Source organism: Pseudoliparis swirei, chromosome 1, assembly GCF_029220125.1.
Source record: "Pseudoliparis swirei isolate HS2019 ecotype Mariana Trench chromosome 1, NWPU_hadal_v1, whole genome shotgun sequence".
NCBI lineage: Eukaryota > Metazoa > Chordata > Actinopteri > Perciformes > Liparidae > Pseudoliparis > Pseudoliparis swirei.
Window position 1 is genome coordinate 12,814,841 of NC_079388.1, and position 22,749 is coordinate 12,837,589.

General features: G+C 43.5%; 1 protein-coding gene across 1 annotated transcript; it reads left to right on the forward strand.

The window, feature by feature from the left end:
• Positions 1 to 2,154: 2,154 nt before the first annotated feature.
• On the forward strand, positions 2,155 to 22,413 carry LOC130195496 (oxysterol-binding protein-related protein 3-like). Its single transcript, XM_056417052.1, has 22 exons — positions 2,155 to 2,209; positions 8,126 to 8,317; positions 8,626 to 8,742; positions 9,673 to 9,726; positions 9,796 to 9,909; positions 10,052 to 10,204; positions 10,283 to 10,373; positions 10,522 to 10,625; positions 11,268 to 11,357; positions 11,464 to 11,623; positions 11,748 to 11,872; positions 11,961 to 12,092; positions 12,639 to 12,732; positions 13,883 to 14,118; positions 16,432 to 16,569; positions 17,571 to 17,634; positions 17,994 to 18,072; positions 18,234 to 18,378; positions 18,924 to 19,068; positions 19,176 to 19,302; positions 20,041 to 20,163; positions 21,674 to 22,413. Exons 2-22 carry the CDS (start codon positions 8,255 to 8,257, stop codon positions 21,768 to 21,770), a joined length of 2,451 nt encoding a protein of 816 aa, XP_056273027.1. The 5' UTR covers positions 2,155 to 2,209; positions 8,126 to 8,254; the 3' UTR covers positions 21,771 to 22,413.
• Positions 22,414 to 22,749: the final 336 nt, after the last annotated feature.

Below are 22,749 nucleotides of genomic sequence, written 5' to 3' on the forward strand. Positions count from 1 at the left end.
ATTTAAAGAGTGCTATTATGTTAGTCATTATCCATGGATGTCTGGTACATTTTCAGGTTTTTCAACCTGGCTGTGTGTGTGTGTGTGTGTGTGTGTGTGTGTGTGTGTAGGCAGGTGTGACTCAGAGTCTGTCTCTGTATGCCACGGGGTGTTCCCTTGTGGCAAGAACCGTACACATGCTGAGGTAAGCACAAGCGAATCCACCTGGGTTGGTCAATGGAAAGATCTGTGATGCAAACACTGATAATCTTTTCTCTCCACGTGTTCCACGTCAGCGATCAACATTCATTGCGTCTCAGTCACATATCAGCACCAACATTCCTTTTCCCAGCAACATTAGTTTTGTCGGTTCTAAGTTTCTGGACACGCCCGGCTCTAACTCCCCCTTTCGAAGAAGTCTGTTCCCCCGTTCTATTTTTTTCCCTGCCCTCTGTTGCCATAGAAATAAGCCCAGGCAGGAAGCAACAGCCTCAAGCCCATGCAAAGGAGGACATTTGTTTTGTATGGTAAACAAATACAACACATGCAGGTTCCGAGAGCTACGAGGATAGGGGACGACTGAAGACTCTCTGAAGAAGACATAAGGAGCAGAACTTGAGACGGACATGAAACAGAAACACACAAACACATGCTCATTCATTCACCCACACACTCATTCCGTCTGGTTGCAATCACACAACTCCTCTCACTTACTCATCATTTCTGCAAACAGTGAGCACTTGTGGGGAAAGCCATCTTTTTTTTTACCAGAAGAAAAGCACCAAACAAACTGTCATTGGACTGTTCACTGTGTTACGAAGCAATGAGACCGGGCTGATTATTAACCCATACTGTATCTCCACAGTTAGTATCCTTATTCATGAACACAATCCACAACAGGTATAGTAATTATAATGTTAAAAATAAGGGAATTTATAAGTTGATGAACAGAAAAGTTATCAAGTAACCGAGTCATTTTAAAGCAAAAATAGTCAACATTCCCATGTTCCAGATAGTAATTAGGTATATTTCTTTGTGTTTAGTGATATTAAACTGAACGCATATCGGGCAGCACGGTGGCTCATTGGTTAGCACTGTCGCCTCACAGCAAGAAGGCCCTGGGTTCGAATCCCGGTCGTCCCGGTCGTCCCAGGTCCTTTCTGTGTGGAGTTTGCATGTTCTCCTCGTGCCTGCGTGGGTTTACTCCGGGTACTCCGGTTTCCCCCACCATCATAAAGACATGCACCGCAGCCTCACCCCGGTTCGTATGGATGTGAATGAATGTTGGTGGTGGTCGGAGGGGCCGTAGGCGCTGATTGGCTGCCACGCTTCCGTCAGTCTGCCCCAGGGCAGCTGTGGCTACTGATGTAGCTTACCACCACCGGGATGACTGTGTGTGTATGACTACTGGACTCTGCACTCTGTAAAGCGACTTCGGGTGCCTTGAGAAGCCCTATATAAAATAAATGATTATTATAGAGTTATTCAGACAAAATGAACCATCCAATGACATAACTTGGGCTTTTAATGGACAATTATTCAATCAAAAAAATTTACACATTACAAAATACTGAAAATAATCGTTATTTGAGATGGAGTATAACTTTATCTGACTTCTAACCCTGTTATTTAGCTCTTAAAACGTTGTTCCTGGTAATGTAGTACACAATTAGTTTCAGGGTCTGAGATTAAGGAGATACCTTCGTTGTTGCAATTAACAATTTAAATCAATCAGCATCGTTAGCTTTGACTCCAAGGCCGAATGAGTGGGAATGTAAAACAAACGTGTGATTGATGTGAACGTGGCTGAAACCAGATATGAGAGAGAGAGGTGGACGGGATACGAACAGAAAACAATGTCCCATTAATACACAAAGGTCACTTTCATTATGTGAGATTAATGTAGCTTCAGCTGGAGCTTACCTCTCACTCCATTGTCTGACGTAAAACTTTCACCTTGGTCGCATTTTCCTCTCTCTGACGTTTTTTCTTTTTTTCGTTGAACGTCACACTGTTGTGCGTTCACAAAAAGGTGTACGCCCAAACCTTTGTTCCCGCCCCTCGGGGGTTTATCCTCGACTGTGATTGGCTCAGTGGAGCGTCAGTCTCTACCGCCCACCAAGCAGACCACACCTCCACATAGCTCCGTTGTGACGAGCAACAGAAGCCCCCAAAGCCAGGTATGTCTCCACCACCAGGGTAGGATGCTGTAGCTTTCGCCACAGAACCGGTAAGCCATTTTTCTGTCATTTTATTCTCGCAACACATGTGCAATTGTCTCGCTTCCCTTTGAACTAAGCCACAGAGTTGAATTGCACTCCTGTCGTGGCTTCAGCTGACCCTTTCAGCGCCGCAGTGAAATACCTCTGTCGATAGAATTATTGATGGACTTCCTCGTGACATGTCGGTGCTTCCGCGTGCCATTTAAATGTGGTGTTTTATCTAATTACATGTTTGTATCGCGGCTGTGTGAGCGCAGGGTTCACTGGCACTTGGGGTGTATTGGTATTTGTCTGCGCTGACAAGTTTGAATTGATGTGTTTGCAACAGGAACCGAGCAGCGCGGTGCATTTCCACGGGACACCTGTGGTTTGTCCCCGTGGAGTTTGTCCTCATTACTGGTTGCTGAGTTGACATCAGCCCCAGCACAAGCGGTGCATTCTTCTTCTCTTTAATCAGCGTGCTCATTGTAAATATCGAGGTTATTCATTCAATTAAAGTGGATTTCTGTAAAGTTACAGTAGGCCTACGGCTGCGGTTTGTGTTTTTAGTTGGGACTGCACATTTCTCATGTTATGTGTTTGACCTCTCCAGTAAACAGGACTGTGTTTTTACAGGAGGCCATTCGTGCAGAAATGAGTTGAGTAATTGATCAACAGAAATGTAATTGGTAGCAATTATGATAATCAACTCCGTCGTTTAAGTACTTGCTAAACTAAATGAGCCAAAACAAATTCAGGTGTTCCAGCTTCTCAAACGTCAATATTTTCCTTTTCTTCGAGACTATAATTCAATGGTATCTTTGTTTCATGATCTTTAAATATTTGTTGAACAATACATTTTCTGAAGATGACACTTTTTCACAATATTTCATGAATGATTATGTCAGGAAATGACCATGAGCTATTTAGCACTTTAACTTTGAGGCTTTTGCTTGGGGGTGACTTTGTTTTTATCACATGGTCTGAGTACCTCTTAGTCCAGACTGGATCACGTAATGCACGAGTGATGGCGTCACTATCACTGTTCCATTAACAGACCAGCCACGTACCTAAGATAACTGTAGCCCTGACGTTTATTGTTCACATATATGTGTACATTTGTACTTAATCAAAATGAATGGAGAAGGATACACAATTGATTAATTAATACCCCTCCCCCAAAAAAGAACCAATGAATAGAACAGCTAGTTCTCTTTTAACCTGCCATCTGAATCAATTGTTTGATGAATTGATGAGTCCAAATACCTGCAATTATTTTAATTATCAAAACTTAGTTACAACTTTTGTGAAAAGATCCTCAATGTGGGGATCAGCATTTCTTTTCTATTGTTACTGCTGATACTGAATGCCTTCTTAGCTTTTGGAATGTTGGGCTGGTCAAAATAAGACAAAGATGTCCGAGATGGCTCTTAGGTCAAGCGAAGAAACCGAGAAATAATTGCCAGATTAATTGTTTATTATTAGTTGCAACCCTAGGACGAGTATAAGAAGTAAGAGGCTGCCCTGCAACCCAACAATCGGGGTGCAAACCCCAGTGTTGGCCTGTTGAAGAGCCCCCGAGCAAAAAGACACTGAGACTGAATCCCTGCAGACTTAAGGGGGCGCAGGTCTTTATAAACGTGCATGATGGCACCGTACAGATCAGTGCATCGGCCCATCAGTCGGCCGATTACAGTTCAGCCCAAATGTTGTCTTATTGCTGCAACATTTCTGGGCGTAAACATCCAGCATGGCCGACGTGACTCACTGAGTTATCTCTATGTCATTCTTTCCTTTTACACAACACCCACTTAAAAGCTGGTGAATGCAGCATCGCTGCCTTCACGAATACACCAAGTGGCCACTCTGAGAAAAGCCCGCCTTTGATCTCTAATGGATTTATAAGGGTATAACATGTTGAGTCCTACTTCCAGCCAAACCGACATGGTCGACACTGACAGTCATGTGAAATCATGTTTCTGCTGGTAACGGCACAGGGTCTATAAATAGCTCCGTGTTTTATGCCCTCAGATTTTCTATAAAGAACAAACAAACTGAAAATAGTCTTGCTCTTGCCATGGCTTTGTTTCTTCTTTGTATCCATAGCAACCTGTGATTGAGCAGTTACACAAAGTGTCCCTTGTCTGAGCAGGAAGGAGACGGAGAGAGACCTCGTTTGTGATGCGGCTTTAAAAAAGACAAGAATCTTTGAGCATGCTGGCTCTCCAGTTTGTTCTCTTTCCGTCCCTCATGAAAATACCCGACTGCTGAATGGCATATTGGGGCTGTTTTTTTTTTTTTACCTCTTTGAACATTTACTGATGCCCACATCAGTTTTCCTCTGCACTGTATTACTTTCACATGAATAATACTGTTAGAAATACTCAGTCCACATGAAATAAACAAATAATTAGCTCACACACTGCAGCTCTTCAGCGTCTACTAATTTATTACACCATGACGTTTTCGAGGACAACTGCTCTTCATCAGACTCCAATAAAAACACTCAGTCGGGCATCGTGTCACAGGTCAGACGAGCTAAGTGCTACTGCCACCGGCCCTTTCCAAACCATATGCTGCCACACATCCGTGTTCCTGCGATGGTGTAAAATGCTGGTGTTGTATGAAGTGGCCAGATAATATTGCCAGATGCGAGTCTATTTAAAGCCGGCTCTCTGTTTAATAATCAGTGGATCATGCACAGCTTAAACTCAGTAAATCTGTGAAGAAGCTTTAACGGTATTTTCTGTTGCTTTCCTGGAGGTAGAGTCACAGATGAACCTTTTTTTGCAGTTCCAATCGGCGAGTATCTATGTGGACTGCTGGGTTTATGGCAGTCCTGTTGCAACAATGAGTTCAGGCAGAAAGCAGATGCATTGGCTGCTACGTCCACGTCTGTGTTTTTCATACTGGGACCGGAAAGTCCAGCCTGACAATTCCTCAGGATCCAGTTGTCTCGAGATCCCGTCATAAAAACGGGTGAACGAGAGAAGACGCTTCGCTTAATGAAAGCCACGGGCGCTTTCTGTAAATATGCAATATGTGTAGCCTGTAGCTATGGTGCTCATAATGACTTCTGAAGAGCAGCATTCCTGAAGTGCATTTCTCCCTGTGCACACAGTTGGTCACGTGGCGGCTTTTAAAGGAGCGCCGGTGGTCAGCGTGGTCATTTTTATGGGCCGACCACTTTGTCGGTTGCCGGGGAGCCGAGAAGCAGGAGAATAAAGTTCCACTCTTGTGTGCTCTCCTATTTGCATCTCTGCTTTTGTCTCCTGGCGTTTAGCAGGGCTGTGCTCACCTTTCTGAGAAACGGTGTGTGAAGCTTAGTGGATACACCTTTTGTCATTGTGAGGTAATTAGAGGGACTTTTTTCCTTCAGTGCAATGAAAGAGAATATATCTGCAGGGGGGGGCGGGTGGGGGAGGGGCAGCATGCCCAGAGTGGTTTAATTCCAGGTTTGTAATTGGACCACACGGCACATGCCACATGTTCCCTGCTGGTGTCCGATGTAAGATCCTCTGTTATCACACATTCATCCAGACAAAAGGTATTAACTTACCGTCTACGTCTGCTCGGTCTCTCCGTCCCCGTCGGCGGACCTCACAAACGCCGATTCGCGTTTTAAAAAAGAAGAGGGGAAAAAGAAACGCGCTCGAACCCGACGCTTCCATCGGCTCTAAATATTTCATTCGCTCATTCAGGCCTTGTGACTGCGGCGGCGGCCTTGACGTGAGAACGACCCCTTTCCAACGTAAGCGATCATTTACAAGGTGTTATGCCATTAATGATTGACTCTCTCGTGACGTGAGACCGGAGGCCAAACCGAGCCGCTTCTAGTCTTGCGGTGCAGGATGCTCAGTGGTGGACAATACGACAGTGACCACTCAGTCGAGGTAAAGAGGCACTCGGGGGATGTTTGGGGACTGACATGTCCAGCTTCCTTTCCAGATTGTACAGTTCATCCATAGCTGTGTGTTGGTCTGTATTCTCGACTAATACACAGCTTTGTGCTGAAGCTTTTCGAGTGAGGAAGTGCTGTAAGGTAGAAGTGGCACTTCACACTAACACTGTGTATGCAGTGGCAATTTCTTTTTGGATGTTTTGCTCAAAGGAAGTGTCATGTCGCCAACGTTGCTGCTGAGTTGTATGAAAGGGGGAAAAGGCTGAGCCGTGGAAGGCAGGGCCAGGCGTGTTGAGCAAAGAGGTGCTTCATGCTCCATCGCCACTCTGAGTGTTTTTAATCGCGACTTTATTCGTCGACAAATTCAGTCGGAGCTGACGATTTCCCACCCGGGCCCTGAGCTCCGACACTCCTTGCCATTGCGTCCTGTTTCATGGCGGTCGGATGCACCTTCTTGCTGTTGAATGTCTAGAGTGCGAACGCAAAGAATCGATGAGCTCATTTGAAGTCCACTCAGATCCGCTGCGTGTCCTTTGAGTCCGTGCTGCGGAGCTGTGAAGCAAGTGGGCCGCCCATGTGCTTCAGGCTGCTTTTAGCCCCGTGTTCACTGTAGCTCGTGTGTGTTATGGTGCGTCGGGGGGGGGTATCGAAGCACTGGGCACATTCTTTCCTCTTGATGACTCAATTCCTGGGCATGGTACTGACTGTAAGGGGGGCCTCGGGGAACTACAACACACACACAGACACACACAGACACACACACTTAAAATCCCAGAGTTGTGAATGTGCATGCGAGCCGGTCTCGCTGTGTGAAGCCACCAGACGGGGCTGTGCCCGGCTCCTGTGTACGGCACACAGGTCCGCGCAACACGCCTGGGGTTAGTCGTCTAAGGTGTCGGCGTACACGGGGAGTGGCGCCCGTGGAGGGATAAGCACACAGCCAGGTTGGGGCATGTCATTCGTTGCAGGCGGAGGAATACATGCGAGATGTCGGTGGGAACGTGGCCTCCGCTGCTCATCCCACCACCGAGTCGTTGGGTAGAGACCGAACGCAAAGCTCTTTCAGCTCAACAAATCGTGTTGGTCTTTTTTTTTTTTTTTTGAGGTTCGTTTTGGAATCACAACTTTGGCAGATGGAATTTAGCAAAATGACGACGGCAGCTTGTAGAACGAAGCCGAGCCTATTTGTGCTTAAAAGGCTGAGCAGGTCGGGGAACCGGAGGAAGTTACTTTAGCTGGAACCGGCCGGCGGTGACGCAGCGAGGGCCACTTCTGTGTGCAGATGGAGTGAGCTCTAAATGTTTAACCCTTGTGTTGCCTTCGGGTCAATTTGACCCGATTCAATGTTTAACCCTCCTGTTACCTTTATATTTACTAACATATTTTACCCTTGAGGTCAATATGACCCCAGCTATTAAAATCTCCAGAAAATTATTAGAATTAATATTGTTTTCCAAGTTTAAGTGTGAGGTACTTTATGTTTGTTTGTTGACTCCCGAAAGAACACCGACATTAAACATTGAATCGGGTCAAATTGACCCGAAGGCGACAGGAGGGTTAAGGGGCAGGAATAGTCTTTGGGTCTATTTTCAAAGGTTTTATACTCACATGGAAATAGCAGTCGCCTCTTGAGTCATAACTTTAATTTTAAATTCTTTTAAAATCTTGTTTTGTATGATGCTCGGCACACTCCAATGGGACTATTGTGTTGTGTTCCTGTCTTCCACACCTGCTTGTTTACAAGGGGACCTTTACAACGTCATAAAACCTGGGCGGTACCATGACTCCTGTCTTTTTAAAATGTTGAACCCTGAACCGAGTGTTGATAAAGACCGATTTGCCTCGTGCTTTTCTTCTGGATATTTGTGTCTAGCTTCCTCAAAACAAAGACACTCTGGAGTTATTTAATCCTCATTTAGGCTGTTCGGTTAGTCAGCCACACAGTGACTAAGTGATTCCTCTGTCTGATCCCGCTGCTCCTGTTCTCTTGAATGAACCCCCCCCCCCAGAAAACCTCAGTTTGTTTTTTAACCTTTCTCCCCAGCGCCGACTGTTGTGCCGTGGCCTTCAAAGGTCAGAGTGATGCTCCTGGCGGCTCGGCTGTGATCTCTGTTGCCGCGGTTTCCACAGAAACCAGACAACGGTGGGCTGAAGGCGCTCGAGTCGCAAAGAGATGACGACGCCGTCGCCCACTCACAGCGACAGCAGCGGCTCCTCGAAGCACGACAGTAACCACGTACGTGTGTGTGCGTTGTCTTCTTCTTTCACTTCCCATTGAAGTTCCCATCAAATCCAACTGTTGACATGGACTCAACGAAGTGTCGCTCCCCGCGTTTGCATAAGAACGCTTTAATGTCCCGTCGCAAACGAATGCGTGAAGCTCAATAATGCTGTTTTTACAACGAGACGTTGCTGTCACAACAGTGTTGGGCTTCAGTGGCGTCTGTGAGGAGGATGTGTTTACTGCTAACATGTTTAGGTCGTGCTATATGGAGAGAGACGCCCGTCTAACTCGTATGGTCCTGCTGCCGTGTCTCCCTCCAGGACAGCTGGGAGATAGTGGAGGGGCTCAGGGGGGCTCCTGCCAGCATGCAGGAGCCTGACAGACAGGAGGGCTTCCTGCTCAAGAGGAGGAAGTGGCCCATGAAGGGGTGGCATAAGGTGAGCGACTCTCGAGACCCTTCTCGAAGCCCGAGACGGCAACATCATCGCAGCCCTCCTTTTGTTTTCGATCATCGCTGCAGCTCTCTATTTTTAACCAAAGACCTATTTTCACTCTGAACTTGATTGTTTCTGAGACAAAGGCTGTCAAATAGTGAGCCATATTGTTTTCTTTTTTTAATATTCTCCACTGCCTTCATCCCATGTTGTCCTCTAAAAGCCCAGATGGTGTTTTTATATTTTTAAACAAGGCCCCACATTCATTTTGGTAAAGAAATAAAGCAATTCTGCTTTCTAAGAGCACACTGTACATCTAGGTGTAGGTGATGTGTACTTCCTGATGATAACATGATTAAACGAGCAGTGTTTTCCGTCCTCCCTAAACGTCCAACTAAAGTTCTGACCTGGTATATTTTAATACCTCAAGCTATTTCCACATTTCCTCCTCTTCACCAATGTAGTCCTCTGGATTTCCTTTTTTCCATTGTTTTTATTCCCAGATGATTACACTGTAACCCTGACTCATCTTCCTCCCCCTCTCCTCTGTGCTCATGCATACCTGGAAACTTCTGCCTTGCAACATGAATTAAATCGAAAAATATTTTGACCGACAAGGAGGTCTCAAGTCCTGTCAAAGTGCTTTAACAGTAAATTCTGTTTTTGTATTGATTCTGTTGACTGTAAAACTACAAAGGGCAAAGTGTACTTGTAATGTCTACGCATGGTCATCATCAAGACAGCTGGTCACTTATTTGACTGCTGTTGTGAAAGTCAAATGGCAGTCATGAGTTATCGGTTCAGAAGGGAACAATCGCTGCATACTCTTTTGTTTATTGCCGTTTTTACTGTTGTGCGAGTGCAAAACTGAACTTAAAAATGAAGTAATGCTGTGATTAAATATTGATTTGAGTTTTATTTCTTCCCACTTAGAGATACTTTGTGTTGGAGAAGGGCATCTTGAAGTATGCGAAGCGTGGAACCGATGTAGGTATCGCCTCGAGCGCCGTCATCGTTCCTGCATTTCAACGCGCTCACAAAGTGTTCTGTCCACAGCTGAAGAAGGGAAAGCTTCACGGCTGCATTGACGTCGGCCTCTCTGTCATGTCAATCAAGAAGAAAGCCATGTGCGTCGACCTGGACACGGAGGATAACATCTACCACTTAAAGGTGAGGCCCCACACTCGCATTTACAATCTAACATGGGTGAGAATTGGAGCTGAATGCAAAAGCGTGGCCTCGCACGGCGGCCGTCGCCCGGTTACTGCTCCTAATCTGGCTTTACAGGTTTAATAACTCATTTTTACTGCAGGTTAAGTCTCCGGAGCTGTTTGAGGAGTGGGTGACGAAGCTGCGTCATCACCGCGTGTTTCGGCAGAACGAAATTGCCACGTATCCCCATGAGAGGCACCTCTTCAACCCCCACGCCTCGGCCTCCCCCTCCCTCAACGAGACCCTAAGAAAAGTAAGTTGTTGCTTCGTAGATTTGACGCAGTAGGGATGTGAAGTCGCACAAGCCTCATCCTCTCTCTCTCTCAAACAGAGGGCTACTCTTACGAAGCAGGCGTCAGTCCACCAGGCGAAGGTCAGTTCCTGGCTCCATTCTTCAGAGGACATGAACAAGTGCTGCAAAGGTTGGTCGTTGTTTTGTCTCTTTCTCTTTGCTCACTGCTCCGGGCTTGCTCGTCTCCCGGCCCGGTTAACGGTTTCCTTGTCTGACTGCAGTGAATCGTTCTTTCGGTTTCCTAAACTTTCATCTGATAATAAATATCTTTCACTCAGACTTGGAGGAATGTGAATCGTACATGCTCGAGCTCAACCTGCTGCTGAAGAGCATGGAGGTCCTCCACCGCACGTACTCGGCCCCGGCCATTAGTGCACTACAGGTAAGCACACGGATTAGGTTAGCCATGACGCAGCTCAATCTAATTCATCTTAATTGAGACAATGTGCAGGAATATCTAATAAAAATGCATTCACCAGCTCTGTGGGTAAAACGGAGAAGTTCTCATGAAGTAATGGCCGATCGCCACTGGACCCGTTTCAGAAGCTTTATCAACGTCCGTCACTCGGAACCGAAACTCTTCCTTTTTGTTCCATCAACACTCCCATAAACCTGTGTTTTTACACTTTACACTTCCGGTCTAGTTTTGTTGCGTTCCACGAATCGGTATCTGCAGCTAACACATATTTCTTTCTCTACGTGTTTTTAACTTATTGAAGTTAGTTCGCTCGTCTGTTTCACTTCAGGCAGATTCTCCTCTCTGGTTAGGGGGGCGGGGAAATAAACTCAATGAATCAAGTCAAACGCTGTTTCTTCCTATTGAGTCGACAGGGAAACTATTTTGGTTCAGTCGGTGAAGCTGCAACTGAGACGTTTACGTCCCGCTAGTGTCTCACGTCCAGTGGGGATTGTGTGCAAGATGTGAAATAATGACCGTAGACTGATAAGGACTTGGGTGCTCAGAAAACGGGAAGTATTTTTGTTGACTACTCCCTTTTTTTAAAGTCTTCTTGTGATACCACAGGCCTCTAATTACGACATGCCCAAAAAAGAGAAGAGGCCGAGGAGATGGCGATCCAAAAACAATGGCAAAGAAACCAAAACCACACTACAGGTGCTTGTCTTTTAAATCATTTCATATTTATTAAAACGGACTTCAACAGTGTGAATCAAGAGGAAGTAACGACTTGTACTTTTTAAAATGTCTTTTTGTTCGCCAGGTCCCGAGCTGCATCTCCTCTCAGCCCCCTCGTCTCCACGCCTCCAACCCCAACCTCTCCACCACCGACTCAAACGCGCAGGAGGTCTCTCCTGAATCCCCGGACTCGCCGACAGACGGGTCCCGTCTGCAGGAGGACTTCTGCATGCTGGCCAACAACAGTGAGTCCCTGCTGGGGTGTCTGCTACTTAGCCACGCAGATGCATTTAGATTGAAACGCATGCTTGTTTGTGTCTATAGGGTAAGATAGTTTCTATGACAACTCTCCCCGTTCCTTGTCTCCAGTCCACAGCACACTGAAATCCGCCTTTAGTTCCCTCGTAGCGGAAAGAGACCGGCTGAGGCTCGCCATCGACAGGCAGGCCCCGCAGCCAGCGCAGGTCATTGGCTTGAAGACCGCCTATGCCTCAGTGAGTGGGACAAAGAGAGGAATCACTAGTGTCCCATAACTATCACCTCGGGTCCAGTTTCACTCAACTGACTTCTTCATCTCATCAGGAATGTCAAGGAGGGTCTCACTCCTTGGTCCACCAGGTGTCCAATGAGAGCAAAGCATCAATCCCAGAGTCAATATCAGAGTTCTTTGATGCTCAGGAGTACCTCCTCTCCTCGTCCTCTTCTGAGAATGAGGTGAGACACTGTGTCCTACCCTCCTCTGTTTGTAGCCACATGCTTTGTTCTGTTAATACGCTTGTTTTGTCTTTAAACTGTCAGAAATGTATAAAGTCCTTCACATGTTCAAGGTCACATGTTGAAAATGGCTTTGTTTTGTTGGTTTGAAAGAATTATAAAGCAGAGAAAAGTGGCAGTTGCATTTGAGAAGCTGGAACCATGAGATTATTTGCTTTAAAAATGATATTTTAAAATCTGTTTTCAAGATTGTTGAATATAATCAATTATTTTACGACATGTTTCAGCACTACAGGGATAAAACGCATCGAGTTCAAGTCTTATAAAGGGTTAGTTGTGCAGGAAAAGTAATGTGTGTTTTTTCGCTGACTTTTACTTTCACACAACTTCTACCGTCTGCAAGTCGCATCAGGCACTACACGGGGTGCATTATTATTTTATTTTAATGTTCTGATGACAGGAGACTTTTGGTTTGTTTGTGATTGTCCTGTTCATGATGTGTTCTTGCCGCTCGCTGACCTTTCAGAGTTGACTTTCTGTCTCCAGGTCTCTGACGATGACTCGTACATTAGTGATGTCAGCGACAGCATCTCCATGGATACCTACAGCAACGAGGGAAGCAGTGAGAGACACAACTCTGGTACTCGATACAGTAACAAGTTGAGCATCTGTCTCTGTGCGTGTGTGAGGTGTGTGTGGACATATTAAAAGAGAAAGATGGATCAAACGGATCTTGTTCTGTTAAAATAGGCAGAGCTTGTCTGTGTTGGCACACTTGAGTGACTGTGAATAAGCCTCTGTGTGCTTTCGTGCATTTCTTCAGAAAGTGTCGGCACTAAATAAATCGATGTCTGGAATGATAGAAGTGACCCACTTGTTTTAATATGACCACTGGCAACTTCCACAAGTGTTTACAAACTCCGTATGTTTCCTCACACAGTATGTGACAAAGCATCCGTCCAGGCATCATTAATTCACTGCTGCCGATGGTGTTAGTTTTGAAAAGAATGTATTCTTTACTGCATTAACCCTCGCTTCCAAGTTGCACAACATACACTACCGTTCAAAAGTTTGGGGTCACTTAGAAATGTCTTTATTTTTCAAATAAAAGCACTGTTTTTTCAATAAAGATAACATTAATCAAAAATACACACTATACATTGTTAATGTGGTAAATGACTATTCTAGGTGGAAACGTCTGGTTTCTAATGAAATATCTCCATAGGTGTATAGAGGCCCATTTCCATCAACGATCACGCCAGTGTTCTAATGGTACATTGTGTTTGCTAATCGCCTTAGAAGACTAATGTCTGATTAGAAAACCCTTGTGCAATTATGTTAGCACAGCTGAAAACAGTTATGCTGGTGATATAAGCTATACAACTGGCCTTCCTTTGAGCTTGAAGTTTGAAGAACAAAATTAATACTTCAAATATTAATCATTATTTCTAACCTTGTCAATGTCTTGACTATATTTTCGATTCAATTTTCAATTCATTTGATAAATAAAAGTGAGTTTTCATGGAAGACACGAAATTGTCTGGATGACCCCAAACTTTTGAACGGTAGTGTATAAAACCATTATCATGTTGCCAATGTAGACGCAGAGATATAGAGTATGATTTGAGCTTATGTAGAGAACCACCCATATTTTGGTTTTCATGTAGATTTTACAGACTGCGTTTGTGCCGCCTTTTGACGCTACAACATCCACGTTTCCTCCAAATCGGCTTTGAACACCGATGATTTTCCCACTCGTCGTCTTCTAATCTCAAACTATTCTTCTCTAGTTAGCAGCGCGCTGACCGTGCCTCGGCGGCGCTCCACGCTGCCCTCTCCCAGCCCCACCAGCAGCGTGAGCCTGTGGAACATCCTCAAGAACAACATCGGTAAGGACCTGTCCAAGGTGGCCATGCCGGTGCAGCTCAACGAGCCGCTCAACACCCTGCAGAGGCTGTGCGAGGAGCTGGAGTACAGCGAGCTGCTGGACACCGCCAACAGCACCCAAGACCCTTACCAGCGCATGGTGAGAGAATAGAAGACACACACACACACACACACACACACACATGCAAGAGCTAGATCAGGGGTGGGAAAACTTTTTGACCTGCGGGCCACATTCGGTTCTAAATGCGTGTCCAAATGCTCCGGGCCAGGAGCATTTGGACACGCAATGTAATTTATTAAACCTGGAGATTGCGTCTGTTTTTTATACATTTCAATTTAAGGTGCAAAGTTAAAGTAATCAACATTTACTGGAAAGAGATCAATGGAATCACTTTCAACATTCAAAACAAATTATTACCCAACGAAATACTCAAGCTCAATAATTTCTAATTGTTTTAAACCCCGCAAAATAATGGACGGATTGTCCTGAGAGATAGACTGTATTAAATATCCTGCCTGCAGCAGAAACTAGAAAGGGGTCTTTAAATTGAGGGCGATGTGTGGCGTCATCTGGTCAGCATGTGTATTACCCGTCACAAACAGACCGACAGCGCTTTACTCGAGAAAATATGACCCTAAAGCTGACAATTGAAGTTCGATTTTTAAAAATTATTCATATCTCTTCTGAAAACACACCTTTACTCATGTGGACGAACTGTTTTGGTGTTTGAAATTGGTTTACCAAAGGTCATAGGTTCACAAAAGCAGTGAAATATCTGAATACAATGCTAGATACATGTAATTGCACCTGTCCATCCTGGAGAGGGATCCTCCTGTTGTTCCTGATCCGATGTGAGGTCAAAGGTCAGGGATGTCTATGTGTACAGATTGTAAAGCACTCCGAGACAAATTTGTAATTTGTGAAATTGGGCTCTACAAATAAACTGAATTGAATTGAATTAAATAAATGAGGAAAACCAAATTTTGTATAAATGTTTTTTAGTAAAAATGATGTGGTCTGTCACACATTCACCAAAATGATAAAGATGGGACTGAGAAATGACTTCATATTGCAGATAAAGTTTCATGGGGTGTGTGCAAATAAAAAATGACCATTACATTTTTTTTTTATAAATATGTATTGTACATTTAAAAAAAATTCTACATTATATACATGTTGTGAAATAGAAAACAGAACACAACTATTGACAGACTATTTACAATATGGCTTCACTATAATAACATCATGTCATCGTGTCACGAGACCTCTCTGCTGGCCGGGCAGGTGGAGCTGCAGGCTGCGCTGCAGGCGCTGGTGAATCCTCTCTGTAAAATACAAGACTAGTCAGCACCGCGCACAAGTTACGGACACCGGGACGGACACCGTGACACGTAACGTGTAGTAAAGACTCTTACCCGGTCCAAGTGGCTCTCTTGTGGCTGCGTGTTCCTCCTCGTGGCTCTGCAGCCCCTCCAGGCTCCGCGCTACTCCCCAAAATCAATGTGGCTGTTTCTAAATGAGTCTCACCTGTGTGGTGGGCGGGTCCTTTGTGATTTACTGAGTGTTCATTGGTTGTTTTTTTCGCAAAATGTTGACAGACAAACGGATTGACAAATCATGGTGAAGGGTTTTGTGTGACGAGTGCTTTCCGCGCCAACGCACACCGGAAGTAAACAAAGTCGCGATTTGGACAAGTTCGGCGGGCCGGATGTGGCCCATGTCTGAGCTAGATGGAGATATGTGGCAATACGTTGACGGGAAATGTGTTTCGAGCTCGGTGCTCTTCCCCGCGAGGGTTTTTAAAAGCTCCTCTAATGTTTGTCTTTCACCCTGTGTGTACTTCCGTGATAGGCTTTTATAAATGTAAATAATGTTTCTCCCAGAGTCTGTTTCTCTTGAGTTTTATGCAAATCTTTAGTTAAATAGTCAGAGTAGGTACCAAGATACAAAAGTGTCAAGTGATAAGTCTCACAGCTATTCCTACTGTAGAGTATACACCATGCAGTACTAACATGGGGTTGTACTTGTACACATGCACTTCTAACTAATGTGGTTTCATGCATGTCCATCCTACCACATGCCATAAAAACGTCCCAATTCAAAGTAAACCTGGATGCCAGAATCAGCGGGACGTCCTGCTGCATCGGGTCTGATAAACAGCCGTATGAGCAAGAGGGTAGAAGTTCAAGGTGCAATGTGACAAGGAAGTATGTCCCAATACTTCATGCAACATTACCTGCTTTGAAAGAGCAGCTGAAGTGCATATGTAAAGTAAAAAGATCAAGTATTTGATTTGGAATGAAGCTGCGTCCATGCAAATAGTCAAATGTGAACAGAGTTGGCAGCATCACACAAATGCATGTACACACAGTCATGTTAAAAACATCATGGAGACAACCCAATACTTTGAATACGCACGTGTAACAAATGTGTCTGATTTTTAATTTCCAGGTGTATGTCGCTACATTTGCAATATCTGCATATGCATCCACCTACCACCGAGCAGGAAGTAAGCCCTTTAACCCGGTCCTTGGAGAGACGTACGAGTGCGACAGACCTGATAAAAGCTTCAGGTTTATAGCTGAACAGGTAGAGGTCACACGGATTACAGCACACGCACGATTCACTACATGGGATATGCACTCCCTTCGTAGAATGAGTTACTTTTTCATTTACTTCACAACTTGAAATGCAAAATATTTTGAATCGAATATGTAAAGTGATTTGAAATCATATGAAAATCAAATGTTTTCTCTGTAATTTAAAATAATGCTTCCCCCCCCCCAAAAAAAATGACCAATTGTAAATATTACTCACTGAGTTTTGCCTTGAATTCTAGAAGAAAACAGTTTTTCTCGCATGGCTCCAGTGTGAAAGAAGAATCCCAAGACGAGACAATTAATGAATTTAAGTAAATATGTGCCACAAAAGCGAAGACTGTATCAAAAGATCAGTTTAAAAAAACTCACAGTACAACCAGTCTCATTTCTCATTTTTCATATGCCGTCTCCTACCAAACGCGTGCATCTTCGCTAAAGTTACTATATAAAACACTTTAGCGGGTATAGCGTACCTGCGTGTGTGTTTTGTACAGAACATTATTTATGTAGATGCATGTTTTGTGGAAGTAGTCAAACATTCGACTGGATAAATGAGACTTTGATTAAACTGCACAATTTGCGTGAGTTAGCGAAATATTTTTTGATCTAGTTTTGCAGTTTCATACATTGACCACAACTCATCGAGGTGTTTTGGGATTTTTCATCGGAGTTAAATGTGCTTCGTTTAGTGTTTAATGTATAGATCTTAACGGTCATCGTGGTTTCAGTGCAGGTCTTGAGCAGCGGTAGAACAGCGCCCTCTTCCTGTTTCCTTCTTCAAAGCAACTTAAAAGACCTCCAAAATGTTATCTCGTAATAGTTGTTTACAGTAATTATACCGATCCCTCAAAATAAAGGCAGTGAAGATGGCATAAAAGGTTTGAGGATTCACTTGTTTTGACTGATTCATTGTACAACTTCCTGAGCTAAAGCGTCCACTGTGTAAAGCTTTTCATTGATCATCTTTGATCTCTTCTCTCCATTTCCCAGGTGAGTCATCACCCACCTGTGTCTGCATGTCACTCTGATTCAAGGAACTTCAGCTTTTGGCAAGGTGAGCGGGAGAGAAGCTGTTTGTAATGCACATCTCGTTTCCGAGTTGACATGTTCTTCGCTGCCAGCGCAGCGTTCGGAGTGTTTCACACATGCTGTCGGTTATATTTAAGAGGGATTAGATGTTGTGGAGGATTAGGTGGCCACACTGTAACTTTCCATTAAATGAGAGTTTCATACTTTATCTCTATACTCTAACAGTTATTATGTTCAGATTATACTAACGTGGCATCACTCAAGGTGCTGCCTTTGTTTGCGTTTCCCTCGGGTCATATTAATACATTTGATTTCTAAACAAACGTTGCTGTTTACTGAAAAAGCCTTGACGGTTTAAAGCACTCACTCATCTCTTTCTTTTAGATGTTCGATGGAAAAATAAATTCTGGGGCAAATCCATGGAAATTGTTCCTATGGGAACCACCCATGTCACACTACCTGCGTAAGTCCTTGACTCAACTCATTGTGTGTGTGTGTGTGTGTTAATTTACACTTGTGCATGGTTAATGCGAGTGTCCACGTCCTTGTGAACATTATAGGCTATATATGTAAGCATTAGTAATAAAACAACTAGTATACTGAGTGCAGTCTGTGTGTTGTCAGGTTTGGGGACCACTACGAATGGAACAAAGTGACCTCGTGCATCCATAATATCCTGAGCGGTCAGCGCTGGATCGAGCATTATGGAGAGATGTCCATTAAAAATATAAACGGGGACGCCTGCCAGTGTAAAGTCACATTTGTCAAGGTTGGTAGACACAGATATTTAATTAATGTCTTAGGTTGTGACAAACGGATATTTATTCCACACAAAAAAATACCCAATGTGTGATGTCACTCCGGTGGATTTCTTTCTGTTGTAGAGACAAACGGTGCCTAAATGTACTTGGCAAACTGTTCCTGTTGGTTTCCTCCTATTCGTATCTACTGGTTTGTCTCATTCCCATGAACCTGTGTCAGACTGCTGTAAACATTACAGTTGCTTAATCCTCTGAACATGAACAGACACCTACGTTTATTCATTAATAAAAAGATGACTGTAGCTTTCTGTCATACAGCGTTTCCTCTTAGTCTTCTGTACGATCATCACCATCAAGGCAAACGGCTCCACCTTCTGGACAAAGATGGGAACTACATTTTCAAACCATGTGCATGGAAAATGTCAATACCTTAAACCCTTGATGTAAATCATTCACTGGTCATCACATGAATTAAATATGATACTTTGGATGTCTGCTGTCCTTTTTCTTCCATTTCTCACAAACAAACAATCTTTTTTTAAAAATGTTATAGGCAAGATCATGGAGCTCTACAGTGAACGAGATAGAGGGCGTGGTTACAGATTCAAATGGAAAAGTTGTACACACCATCTTTGGAAAATGGCAGGAGTCAGTTTTTCAAGGAGACCCGCCTTCTGCCACGTGTATCTGGAGAGCAAGTGAGTGATTGGTCCCTGGGACTGTCCGTAATTACGTTTTTCCAACCGGGCACTTCCAGCAAACGACAGAACTAAATAACTTAATTTGTGCTTGTGTGTACATCTAGATCCCATGCCAGTGGACCAAGACCAGTTCTATGGCTTCACCCAGTTTGCGGTGGAGTTAAATGAGCTGGACTCCTCCCTGAGATCTCTTCTGACCCCCACAGACACACGCTTCAGGCCGGACCAGAGGTTGTCACTCTAGTCTCTACAGTTCTCGTAGCCTGTACACAGACATCATCCCTCCCCGTTTTAGAAACGCAATACCTTATTACCGCCGTTATTTTACAAACATGATTTTGTTGGCCAAGATCTCAAAGAGCCCAAGTAGTGTGAAGTAACCATGGCAACAGACAAAGTTTAGATCCAGAGAAATGAAGTCATAAAAATAATTGTCGACTCGTGTAGGGATTTTATTTTGCACAACTTTGAACCCCAACAAATGAATTCTTGTGAGTGAGAAAAGTCTCATAGAAATCTCTTCAGCAGTAGTGCCAATTATAAATGTTTTTACAATGTAAATGCAAAAAGCCTTTTTCACAGAAAACATTTTTGTGTAAATAAGAATAAATGTTGTTGCATGGTCCTGGTATGGTGAAGCCTGCTCACCGACATAGGTTACTGAGGCACTCGAGTACAACAAAGACATTTAAGGAGTTTTCACAGCAGGAACTTTCCCCTGTGACCAAAATCTTTGTTGAGGAACTTTAAGGAATTAAACCTGAATCTAAATGGAGTTCCTGTAGGATTCGTTACATGCAGCTAAGTCAAGCTACAGTAAATACAAACAACAACAGGATGACTGAAAATGGAAAGCAAGAACGTTTCAGTTTGAGAAATGATGGGATGAATGTCGAAGGCGCTCGAGTAGGTCCACCTGTCTCCGGTTTTCTCTCCTGACCCCTGCGCTCTCTGTGGTTCTTCGTCCAGGCTGCTGGAGGAGGGGAACACGGAAGGAGCCGAGGAGCAGAAACAGAGGATCGAGCAGCTCCAGAGGGAGAGGAGGAAAGTGCTGGAGGACAACAACATGACGCACCAGCCACGCTTTTTCAAGTACGCTGCTGATTTCATGCCTGTGTGCTGTTGTGTCTTTGTGCGCAATCAGACACGCTGTCGGCATGTGTTCATCCACAACGTTTGTTTGTCACGTAGGAATGAAGATCGACACACATATATATATAATTTATTATATTTATATATATATATAATTTATTATATTTATATATATATAATTTATTTATTATACTTATATGTATGTATATATTTTTTATTTATATATATTATAATGTATGTAAGCAGATACTGGATGACTGGTTTGTCTTGCCTCACTCAAAAGTGCAACAGCATCAGCTGCTTTAAACTACCAGTTGGACAGAGGGTCAGAGTGACCTTAGAGGTGTGATATAATGTGATATTTAGCTAGAGTTTAAACAAGGTCTAAAATTAGAAAATTATCCGTTGTTCGTAAACAAAAAGTACAGGCAGACTTTTTGTAAATATATAACGCAATAGTTCCTGAAGCTATAAAGGGCTGGATATAAACCAGAGGATCTGCAGCCTTTAGCAATGGCAGTCGCTCGGGAGACGAGTACAATCAGTCAGGCCCGACGCTATTTGTAATCTGTTGTACTTTAGCCACGCTACGTGCCATCGTCTTGTTATTGTATTATATTATATTGTATGTTGTGTTTGTCATAACCTCCTTCCTCTCTCCTCCTTCCTCTTCCTTCTCCTCCTCCTTCTTCTTCCTACTCCTCCTCCTTCTTCTTCCCTCCTGGAGGCCTCCTCCACACACATGTCACTTTAACATGCACTTTTAACTGAAACACACATCACATGTAACATACACTTTAACTTAAACACACATGTCTCTTGAAACACACACCTAAACACACACCGAAACACTTTAACGTTATTTGTTTATCTTTATCTTATTTGTTTATCTTTATTTATCTTTATCTTATCTTATATTTAAGTTAATACACACTTTGAACTGTTGCTGTCGCGTTGATTGTTGTTTGTCATGTCAAATGTTGCACCTTTTGCCAAAAAAAATCCTCGTTTGTGTAAACATTCCTGGCAATAAACGGATTCTGATTCTGATTCTGATAATATGTTAAATAAGTGTCAGTCTACAAACCTTTGATGAACACACTGGGTTGTTTGGATAACTGCCGGGCTCATCAGGATCATGTGATTGTCCGTGACATCAGATCCTTTACAGAAGTAATAATATGTGACTCATCACTCCTCATATCTGCTATTCTTTACAATATTGTGGTTAAACCTAGAAAATTAGTAAATACAATCCTCCTTGACATTCCTAGCAATTTTAGCTTATTGAAAGACACGAGCAAGAAACCGTTCCGAAACAAACGTCCTTATCTCGGCTCGCCAACCGAATTATGAACATTTATCAAGACACAAAAACAATGTTGGGAGGATTAAAGTTAATTTCTTATTGTCGTCATATATTCTGTAAACTGATGTTGCGTCATGTAATTAATATATGATGATCATTCAAGACGCATCGATCATTGAGGGATTTGTGCTGTGTCGACAGGAAGTCCAACAATGACACGTGGGTGAGCAACAACACGTACTGGGAGCTGCGCAGGGACCCTGGATTCAGTAAAATGGACTTTCCTGTGTTGTGGTGACCTCTGGATTGACCCAAACCTCTTCACGACAACTTCTCACCAAGAGGGAAGTGTGAAACTGCTGAGACCAGCCCCCGAGTGTCCTGACCTGCTTAACATAGATGGCCCATGTCATGGTAACCCGAACCTATTCGGACTGAGCAGAGCGTATCGGACTTCTGTTTTGTTTCTTTTTAGGGTCCATTTTGTCTTATTGTCATAACTGTAATGACAGAGTGTCAGTGTGAAGATTCATATCATGTTATGTTGCATCTCAGCATTTACCAAAGTGCCTTTTTATTGCAGTGCCTCACTCTATCAACTGCTGTAGCAGTTATGCAAAAACACTTTTATTCTAGAGACTTTCAAAACTTGTTTGGATGATGACGATGATTATGATGTTCATAAGATGTGTTGACTTCACTGGAGAGGAAAGGGTCGCGTGTTGAAAAGGTCAACTTGCTGAAGTTTACCTCCATCCAGTCGGCGTCGTGACACGAGGATTTTGATCAGATGTTCTGATTATAAAAGAGGGACTTTAGCCTTTTTCTGTATGTGTGTTATGAGTCATGAAGTCATAGCGCTGTGGATAATGTTTATCAATGAGGACAATGACTAATACTCCTGTGTTCAAAGAGATAATAAACTGTACGATGGATGAACACGTTATGGTATGTCTCACTTTGTTTTGCCATTTTCGTTGCTCTCCATCATATTCTTAATTAATTTTGTTTATTTTGTAATTTTCTAAAATTTATTTTCTGGTCAGTAGTTTAGTTCTGTAGTTTGTGAAACACTGTTTTTATTTGATTTTTCTGTAAATGAAATATGTCACTGTACACATAGACAAGAACTCTGTAGCAACCAAGATTGAGTTTATTTGTATCAAGTTCTCCCTCATCGCCTCTGCATCTACTGCCTCGTCTTCATCAAGATCTGCAAGTGAGGCAGGTGTTTCTCCGGGATGAGCGCCCTCTGCTGGGCCAGTCCCTGGATCATC

What these genes read in the sequence shown, in the direction of transcription:
- LOC130195496 (XM_056417052.1), top strand. Translation starts at nt 8,255, where the DNA reads ATGACGACGCCGTCGCCCACTCACAGCGACAGCAGCGGCTCCTCGAAG. An exon ending in CGGCCATTAGTGCACTACAG is followed by an intron (nt 10,626 to 11,267) that starts GTAAGCACACGG and finishes GTGATACCACAG; the next exon opens with GCCTCTAATTACGACATGCC. An exon ending in TGAAGACCGCCTATGCCTCA is followed by an intron (nt 11,873 to 11,960) that starts GTGAGTGGGACA and finishes TCATCTCATCAG; the next exon opens with GAATGTCAAGGAGGGTCTCA.